The 10,312-nt window shown below is 37.1% G+C and overlaps 1 protein-coding gene across 2 annotated transcripts; it reads right to left on the minus strand.

Moving 5' to 3' along the window:
• Window positions 1–1,542: 1,542 nt before the first annotated feature.
• On the minus strand, window positions 1,543–9,802 carry LOC139972928 (dehydrogenase/reductase SDR family member 4-like). 2 transcript variants are annotated; one of them, XM_071979252.1, is made up of 11 exons: window positions 9,702–9,799; window positions 8,897–9,019; window positions 8,302–8,366; window positions 7,497–7,674; window positions 6,545–6,622; window positions 6,304–6,327; window positions 5,748–5,818; window positions 5,108–5,171; window positions 3,817–3,951; window positions 3,299–3,372; window positions 1,543–2,585 (listed from the first exon to the last, which is right to left on the minus strand). In XM_071979252.1, exons 3-11 carry the CDS (start codon window positions 8,355–8,357, stop codon window positions 2,465–2,467), a joined length of 801 nt encoding a protein of 266 aa, XP_071835353.1. In that variant the 5' UTR covers window positions 8,358–8,366; window positions 8,897–9,019; window positions 9,702–9,799; the 3' UTR covers window positions 1,543–2,464. The 2 variants fall into 2 exon arrangements, with proteins under 2 accessions (XP_071835353.1, XP_071835346.1); XM_071979245.1 differs by lacking the exon at window positions 8,897–9,019 and having other exon boundaries at window positions 9,702–9,802.
• Window positions 9,803–10,312: the final 510 nt, after the last annotated feature.

Here is a 10,312-nt window from a genome sequence, read left to right on the forward strand (position 1 = left end):
TGTTTGTCCATGCAAACACACACAAATGTATAGGCAAAACGTTCATTTTTTCGTCGCAGATGTGCGCGTCGCCCCAGTCAGTACCAGTGACTTTCGATTTGGCGGGACGCTTACCAAATGTTGGGTATATTTCATTCACTTTGCACAGCGGTTTACTAAATTCTGTTTTACTATAAGTTGGTCAACACATAGAGCAGGGATTTTGCCCAATATTGTTAAAGAACTCCCCAACCGAGCATTTGCCCAGAAAATATTACCCATCTTTTTAAGAGTGTAATGCTACCGATGTATCAGATTTATCAGCACGATCCAGTTTTTACTGTTGTGTGCATGAAGCCTGAAAATTTACAGAAGTTACTGTAATCTCTGTGTGAATCGAAGTTGAGTCACAATCTCGATGCACTGGAGGGACTGGGGTTGAGCAGGGAGTTGTTCCATAACAACTCCCTGGGTTGAGCTAGTGGTTTATTCAGTCGTTGATTGGTTTCATAATCAAGGTTCTTTCCTGGGTGATTTTTCTTAAAAATTGTATTAAATCCGAGAAGGGGTGACAATCAGTCGGCGATGCATTTAAAACAACAGTATATAGGATATACCACAGAAGATGGAAGCGGAAACAGCTTTCTAAATCTATGAAAACGTTATTTCTTGTTGCCTCTTGTGGGTTCAGTGCGAGAAAATTCTATCAAATCTTATTCAGGGTGAGGTGGCATTTATGTGTGATAACATGCATCGTACAGTGCAAACCCGTAGCCAGGAATTATGAGAGAGAGAGACACAGACGATCTAAGGAGGTACTGAATACTTGTGTCCTTTACCTTTGGAAATTTTATTCAGAAAATGCAAAGATTTTTCCAAAAAGGCCAACAATTAATTCCATACGATAACAGTTAATACTTGCAGTACACAAATGTAGGACACCGCTCCCTAAGACGGTCATCAGACAACATTTGGTCCTCGCCCCCTCCCCCCCCCCCTCCCCAACACCACCACGACCAATTTCGATATCCGGCCTACGGGCCTGGGATAGTGTACCGACATGGGGTACACTTACCTTTCTGAAAGCGTTATTTATTTGGATAGTTCACACAGAAGTAATGAATGTGACGAAAATAGTACTTGCCGAGGGCGATCAGTATATGCAAAAACTGTGTTCGCCACATCAGAAAGTTCTCAAATACCTTTAACAAATATTCAGATGAAAGAGATATTAGAAATGACAATAGGCCTAGATCAATCAATGCATCATGACAGAACACTTAACAGCGATTACACAAATATATATATATATATATATATATATATATATATATATATATATATATATATATATATATTTGTGTAATCGCTGTTAAGTTAGATCAATCAATGCATCATGACAGGACACTTAACAGCGATTACACAAATATATATATATATAAATATATATATATAAATATATATATATAAATATATATATATATATATATATATATATATATATATATATATATATATATATATATATATATATATATATATATATATATATATATGGGTTAAAATTTCGATGTCAATATACTTTAAACCAAAATATACTTCCCCGCGACGATCATGTGCACTTCATACCTAGCAACCCGACATCAAAAAACTTTCATTAATGATTTTCAGAGAATAATACCCAAATTGTTCTTATTTTATTGTTTACATATTTTTACATCAAAAAAGAAGTCTATAAAATACTGACTAATTACAATTTATTTACAAGCCGTTAAAGTTGTCAATTGGACTTCTTGCCCTATTGTAAGTTTACAATTACATTTTACATAGATTTTTAAGCTGTTCCGGAGGCCGTAAGGTCAGTAACGGCTCTTTGGGTTCAGACAGAACAATTTCAAACAACGCACGAAATTTATCGAGATGTTTCCCTAAGTCTATACACATATCATACACTGCACGAGTCAGCATATACTCGCCGTACTGCATCCACGTGCATTTGTGGTATATGTCAGCAAAAATGCCAATACGAATGTTATATATAATGAGCATAGGATAGACACTATATCTTCTGTTCATGTAAACTGAAGGACATAAAACTAAGGTTTGATCGAGTCAGTTATTATTCCATAATATTTAAATACTAGCACCACAAAAGTTTACATATGTATTCAAGGATTTTAGTTGTTTTTTTTTCTACTCGACGTCATTTCCACCGCCCCACCCATTTTCTTCTCACAATCATATTTTGTCATGCACTTTTCAAAAATCCTTATACTTTCTGAAAAATACTCTCTTAGTATAGCCCTTAAATATGTACGTGAGTTTTGCATTGCATTTAATTTCGAGAGAGAAAAAAAATGTTTTACCGAATTTTGTCAAATATATTTACAACTTTATGTCATAAAGAAGCAACGTTTGTCAGAAATACAATTCTTATGTCTATTTACACACATCTTGTAAAAATTGCCTGATGAATTTCAGAATTTCAGAACGCTCTTAACAGGGGAAATCCTCCTCCAGCAATGAGGATTTGTCCATTGATGTAGGAAGCATCACTTGAGAGCAAGAAAGCTGCCACAGATGCAATCTCTTCTGGTTCTCCAAGTCTATACAAAACAATTATAAGAGGAAACATATTCATCAGGAAAACACAACTTTAACGATATATGCATTATGAAATGAAAACACAAAATAAAGCTTCGATATATATGTAAGATGGTATAGACATTATATTGAAATCGAAATGCTTCAGTGACCTTTTCCCTTTTTCTCTGGGCTACAAAAATATATCGTGAAAAATGTATAGGTGTCGGGAAGCCGAGTTGAAGGGCATGCACTTCGGCCCACACCTCCTCCCCCCCCCCCCCCCACACCCCCAATTCAGAAAAGGGACACTAACTTAGAGGATGCTGAACTAAGTTTTTTATTATGATTTCCGGACTATAATTCTCTTGCTCGTTGGCCCATCTCTTCCAGAAACATGGATTCAAACGAATATTGTTTTCATATCAAAAGGACATAGAGTGAGAAGAGAATGATGGGAAATCAGACGAAGCGGTTGTGGAAGATGGAATTACGCCCCTCCCCAACCCCTCTCCCATCCAACACCGTCTCTGGTGGCTTTATATAATTTACAAAATAACTATTAACAATATTGTGTGTATAACTGTTCGTGATTATAACGTATATATTGTTATTGATACATTTGTTGTTATGTTAAGTTCTTATTTATCGTACATCGATATTATATAAGGACTACTCTGATTTTCTATAATCTTCTTCTTCCTTTTGTTTTAATTTTAATGAAGATAAAATTTACCGAGAGGCAGCATCGACTCCAAGTTTAATTCCGGTGATGTCAGCATATTTCTTGAAATGGCCACTTCCTAATCCCTATGAAGATACGAAAATACAGTGAGTGATCAATACATTAAAACAAATTTTACGACATTTATGATTCCAATATAGGCCTACTTAACATATGTCATATACAAGCATTTCATCTATTTATAATGTAAAAAAGGAATCTCAAGAAACATATGAAAATGAATTTCCACTCAAGTGGCGACACGGCTATGCAACAATTTTTTTTTTTTTTTTTGCAGGCTGCAAGAAAAAAAAACAGTCAGTCTTCCAACGGTTGCAATAACAACAGCCTTATAGACTAATGTATTTGTCGTTGTGTGTAATTGGTGCATGTTATGTGTGGGATGAGAGGACGTAAAACAACGTTGTTATTGCATAAAGTATACTCTATAGATATCGTATGCTATAGTGTGCGACAGCTGTATACATGTACAATATTTTCAGAAATCCAAAATGAAAGACTTCACCTACCCCTTGTAAAAATGGTGTTTTGATGAGACCGGGTGCAACACAGTTTATTCTGATATTTCGGTTGAACAAGTCACGGGCTACGTGCTGCGTCACTGATATCAAACACAGTTTGCTGACGCAGTACAAGAGAATGTTCTGGATTTAAAACGAAAACAACAACAACAAAAATCATGAGATTGAATTACCAGTTAGTAATAATGTATTGTAGGTACTTGATTCGATCTGACACAAAGTGAAATATGGAATGTTATGATTGCTATGATATAGTTTTAATACTGCAAGCAAGACTTGACACATGTCGTTTTACTTATGCATGTTTTTCTAACTGCATGAATAAAATATTAGAATTCATTAAATTCCAAAATGCGATTGGGTTCCCAGTTTGTACGGAACAGTTTATTGTATATATAGCTGTTCCTTGTCAATCTTATGGGAATTGGAAATACGCTTGTGTGTAACGTAACCTATAAAGCAGAACTACACAGCGTTACTTGAACACGAACATGCTAGACTTGTCAAAAGTCGTTTCTCTTCCTGACCACATGAAATAAGTTGTTTTACATTCTCCTACCATGATTCCGCATTCATTTCCTACCATGATTCCGCATTCATTTCCTACACGTTGAAACAGTGTAATAAAGTAACATGAGTCGATCTGATAAAACTAGTGGAAATCGATATGGAATTTTAGCAAATGCATGGAATGAGCAGTAAGCTTGACTCAAGTCGTTTCTGCGCATGAACGTGTCGATTAAGTTTTGTCATCGTTGGCAATCATGCTTTAGTGTCGTGTATCAAATAGCATATACGTATAATATTTATATATAAGCAGTCTCACCAGTCTGTTTTCAATAATCGAAATGGCAATATAAATAACATTTTTGACAGCCACAAAAAGGAATAACAGCATGATTTATGTAAGAAAATGTGGAAAGCTCTTTGGCGATAAGGTTTCATTCCGATATATTAAAAGTTGCACTTATAGTATACTGTGTCTTGTGACAAGTTGATATTTAGTATAAAAAATTATAAACATTATAACTCACTGGTTGATATAGTAAATGGGAATGAAACACTTATCTTAACAACTTGAGTTATTTTATTTGCATGAATTGCTGATTTAGTAAAAACGAAGTATCCGGACACTGTGGGTTGAATTGTATACACCACAGTTATGCGGTATATAACTAAGGGAGGCTAGGGATATTGATGTTTGTCATAATGAACATAATTTTAAAGTTGTATGGTATGGAGTTACCCTTGTAACTATTTGCAAAGATACATGACTTACCTTTGTAACTATTTGCACAGATTCATAAGCTGCAGCCGTTGCATTTGTAAGAATAGAACCACCTCTGAAATAGGACAGGGGAAAAAATCAAGACATGTGTTCTGATGTGTTTGTTTTTACTTTATTTATTTATTTTTGTAGTAAAACAATCAGATATTGCCGCGTTAACGTCATCGCCATGTGCTTTAATTAAATGTATTGGAGATATTCAATAATCGTGTATACTTAGTGAATGAATAGTCATATATACCAAAAAAAGACAAACTGCCCGCCCATCATGATTCGTTATACATATTGTTATAAACATAAATTGATGTATCCCGTTACTGACATGATACAACCAGGGAGCTGCTAGAGTCAAGCTCCCTGATGCAACTGCACCGTGGACCTACAGGTGTCCTGGTTGTCAACACATTTTATTGGTTTAAAAATGTTGTTACTGTTTTGCTAACACTAATTCACCGCTGCATTAAATGTGCCGTATACCGATATATTTTAATTAACATGTCCGATTTCTTCTGAAAATATGCATAAATCATAATTTATATCTGTTAATACCGTACTTTCTCACAGGCATTTAAACTTGTGAAAACAAGAAGAATTTTGGATAGAAAAAAACCACTAAGAATGTATCACTTACCTTTTTGAATCGAACGCTGGCAGACATTCTTGAATGAACTGGAAATTGGCTTTGACGTTAAGGGCGAATGCCTAAAAATGAATGGAGGAAAAGTTAATTGAATCGCCATGGTAACAAGATCTCGAAAACAAATATTTAAAATATTTAAGCTGCCATACGCAGATTTTTCTTCAGCATTGAAATATTGTATTCCTTTATTTGTTTAATAAAGTATCAACCTTCCCCAATCCGTCAATGATTTTGAAAAACGACTAGTGTAAAAAAAAAAAAACTTAGTCTCTAATCAGTCAACTTTTTGGATAGTGTCAGAATATTCTGCAGCTTCGTTAAATTTACAAGCTGTCCTTTATGTAGTGTGTAAGGGTCATTAGTATACCACCCTACACCCACCCGACCCTCACCCCGACCCCACCCGACCCCACCCCACCCGACCCCACCAGACCCCACCCGACAGTATATGCCCTAATATGGTGTAAGTTATCCATGAATTAAACCATGTTTAAGATATCTGTACGGCGATGCCGTTTTAATTACTCTTTTTGTCCATTTAACTTACGTTATGAAATTCCTTCTCTGTTACCTGGGAATTTATGAAAAGGAAAATAAAAATAAATATAAATATAATAACAAGTTATCCAAATTCTAAAAGTAGAGTTGAAGATGATTAATGAAGTTTATGGGGTACATGGGGAATCATATACGTGTCTTGTTTAATTCTAATCAATTTACATAGGTTATAGTTATGATGATTAGCGATTTATTTTTAATTTGTAATTTAAGTTTTAATTTATACTTACATCAAGAAGTGATCCGTTGTGTGGGCTTGACCCTGCACTAAGGAAGACACAGTCCAGCTGACCATATTTATCTAAAGCCTGAAAGAGAATATAACATAATTATATGCATATGTATTAACAGCATTACTTTGTTGGTTACATGATTAAGTTCTGTGTATATCATTTCATTTCTTAGATACATATGCATGGTTAAAGACAAAAGTTGCAATCTTATTTGGTTCAGCCGCTGAATTTGGTGAACTTACTTTTCTCTACATGTCGTAAACATCTTGTGATAGTAACTATGTTACAAAACGTAAGCAAAGCAATTGTGCCAAATATCTGAGGTGTATCTGGATAATACGGAATGGCGTCCTGAGGGGAAAGGTCTCCAACCAATACACCAGCTGCTCGCCGCCGCGATTTTCTGCTGCTGTAAACTGGCAAGTTTTGACTGAAGGTATCATTCGGGGAGGTGGGAAGAGAGCGTGCATTAGCTTATTCCCGTAGTAGTGGTCCTGGTTTTCTTTCCCCACAGAATGCAAAACATCCCGACTGACGATCGGAGGTGGAGAACCCCCCACCATCCAACCCCCACCCAACCCACCCCCCACCCAACCCCTAGTAGTAGTGTTCCTGGTCTTCTTTCCCCAAAAAATGCAAAATATCCCGGGTAGAGAACACTCTCCACCATCCAACCCACGACCAACCCACCCACCCAACCCCAACCAACCCGTAGTAGTGGTCCTTTTGTTCTTTCCCCACAGAACACAAAAAATACCGACTGACGATCGGAGGTGGGGAAACACGGCCCACTTTCCAACCCCCGAAACACCCCACCCCCCCCCCCCCAACCAACCCCAACCCATTCCTTGTGCACTCCACTGGAACTCAGAGCTTCCAGTTGAACGTTTGTGTTTTTGCCAGCTCAAATACACAAAACATATATTAGCATGAATACACAGAAACTTACGAATTTGATTAATTTTTTTCGATCTGCCATCACTCCTTGGTCACTTGCGATTCCTGCTACCTCTATTCCTTCGTCTTTAAGTGTTTTGACAGCTGCCTGGACGTTGACCTCTTTCCGGCTGCTCACTATAACTTTACATCCTTCCAGACCAAGGCGTTTCGCAGACGCCAAACCAATCCTGTGGCAGATGCAAATACTTTCAATGGTGGTTCAAGGTCGCATGGTCGGCGGGAAAGGGTTCGATCTTGGGGTAGGGGTGCAACAGTGAGGGGTAGTGGGACATGTGACTTTGATTTAGGGGGCTAAAGTTATCTCGAAACTTTCGAGCAAAATAGATTCTCTGTGCACTTCTTATACTACAATTTTTTTTCCATGAATGAATGGCACTTTTTAAGTATATTTTGTTTCTGAATGTTCCATAGTTATTCACTTTTGAATTACAATTTTATTTACTTCAAGTAGATGAAAAGGGCACCTATAACATATCAAGAGGCCACCTTTTAATAACGAAAATGGCAATGAGGAGATATTTGCTAAGAAACGTAGGGACTTCTTATTTAAGAAAAGGAACACTTCTTGGGGGTAGTCTAAAAAGTTATAGGGGTAGACCCCATTTTAGGGTGCACAAACCCAAAGACTTATTGTCCACCCGCATACCACCCGATTAGTGCAAGATTGTGTTTCGAATTTTTTTGTCTGTTTGGTCTTTCATGAGAAAGGCCAACTTTGGCCCGCGGGCCATCTATTAAGAACTGCTGGCCTGTTAAGACTACAAAATGCAGGTCAGCATGTAATGTCAACTCACCCGCTTGTAGATCCAGTCAGAATTGCTACCTTTCCTGCGAATCTTTCGAGTGGCATTTTGATTTACTGAAGGAGAACAACAAGGTTAAAGGTTACATATGGGTAACTCTTCAAGTACTGATAAATAATACTTGAATGGGAAATTGAGGGCAGCATTGTCAGTCAGAGGGGAAATGTTCAGTAGGGGGATTTTTTTTCTTCAAAATTCCAAAGTAATTATATTATTAGCAAAAACCTTGCTTTTAGACTATAGTCCTACTGTATGTAGTCTAAATATGCCACATAACGCATCCCTTGACGTCTGTAAACTGTGAACTTTTCCAGAGGACAACCCCCAGACCACACAACCCAAACCCCCACCCCAACCCAGACCGTCCAACCCCCCCCCCCATAAATACCCGTTAAATGAGAGTCGCATTCAACGTGCAGCCAGATCCCTCTTTCGTAACATGTTTTACCGCACGCGTATACAGTCCGTCCATAAAGATTCATGCCCCTACCAGCCGAAAGAAAACTTGAATGCGCCCCCACCCCTCCCCCCTAACCACCACCGGTCACTGGGAGACAGTGAATTAGATTCAAAATATCAATCTTACCTTCGGCAAGGGGAGCTGATAAATCTCTGATGTCACATATGATCATGAATCGATGACTATCTAATACTGTCTCGTGTATGAATTGAACAGCCACAATAAACGACCAATTGATATCTCCTTCTCCTAAGAGAAATTATAGTTCTTTAGCAGGTTTTCCTAACTTAATCCTCCCACCCCCCCCTTTCCCAAGAACCCCTGTAGATGTCAAATCGTGTCTCCAAAAGTTGGGGGCTCGTGGAAAACTCTGACATCTTACGAAGCACTGTTATTAATTTATTATACTATAACACGCATAACAGTGCTTCGTAAAAGATCAAGTTCATAGTGTAATATTGCAATGAAAGTTATTTATCACATGCACGGTACGGTACTACTATGGCAACATATGCGTATGGGACGCGAAAAGAGTTTGTCGATAGGTACGACTTTTGTACATTATTACAGTATACTGTGATATATGATATATCAGATTTTAGTTCAACAAAAAGTACTCTAGGTTTGACTTTCAGATACGTCTCACGAACCCCCTGGGACAGACTCACGCACCCCCTGGGGGTTCATGCACCCCAGTTAGTTTATTGATTTGACACAATCACATATCAATTTATAGAAGTCATTATCATCGTCATTTAATAAGATTGTTGGACTCCGTATATAACTGTAAAGCGGTTTCATAGACTAAACGTTATTTCAAATAGCCGACTGAACTTGAATCGATCAAAGTAAAAGAGTTTTTGTTCTTTCAATTGTTTTATTTATAAATATTTCATAATAAAAAGTTACAAGAAAGAAATGGTTTACTTACGGTTTCTTGCACTTAGAGATACGAAATTACGATGTAAGATGGTTATGCCTTACGTACAGCTGTACAGTGACATCAAACTACGACGTTCTCAGATTTTGGTAAGATAATAAATGAATGATAGTCAACTAGAATCGCTTTATATTATCTCTGTGGTCAATGTGTGGACAAAACTTTGTTTGAAGAGCTAAACTTAGACCACTTTACTTAATCCGGTCTGTTAGGTCACACATGGTGTTCAGTGCGCTTAACTGTAAAGCTTAAAGTGATATAAATTCATATCAGAGACAATGGTGCTATGAGGGCACAAGGGGCACGTGCCCCCACCCCCACCCCCCCCCCAGATATGTAAAACGAAACCCTAAAAACAGTGTTACTTTTCATAAATTAAAAGTACACTATTTTGTTTGGTAACACAATAATGAACCCTTTTCCTCCATTTTGTACGTAAAAAGTGCCAATATTAGAATTTGGTATATATAGCATACAGATCATAGTATAGGCTAATTCCATTTATATAGCAATCTCGTCTTTGTATTAGTGAGTTATTGGAAAAGCATAAACCGCACTTGCTAAAGTCAATTTTCACGTACTGACAATTTAAAGTACTTTCT

This window comes from Apostichopus japonicus, chromosome 2 (assembly GCF_037975245.1).
Source record: "Apostichopus japonicus isolate 1M-3 chromosome 2, ASM3797524v1, whole genome shotgun sequence".
In the NCBI taxonomy this organism is placed as follows: domain Eukaryota; kingdom Metazoa; phylum Echinodermata; class Holothuroidea; order Aspidochirotida; family Stichopodidae; genus Apostichopus; species Apostichopus japonicus.

Coding starts and splice junctions, on each gene's coding strand:
- LOC139972928 (XM_071979245.1), bottom strand. CDS start 8,357: ATGCCACTCGAAAGATTCGCAGGAAAGGTAGCAATTCTGACTGGATCT. Junction 7,675..8,301: donor CTGACTGGATCTACAAGCGG/GTGAGTTGACAT, acceptor CATCTGCCACAG/GATTGGTTTGGCGTCTGCGA. Junction 5,819..6,303: donor CAGAGAAGGAATTTCATAAC/GTAAGTTAAATG, acceptor ATTCATTTTTAG/GCATTCGCCCTTAACGTCAA.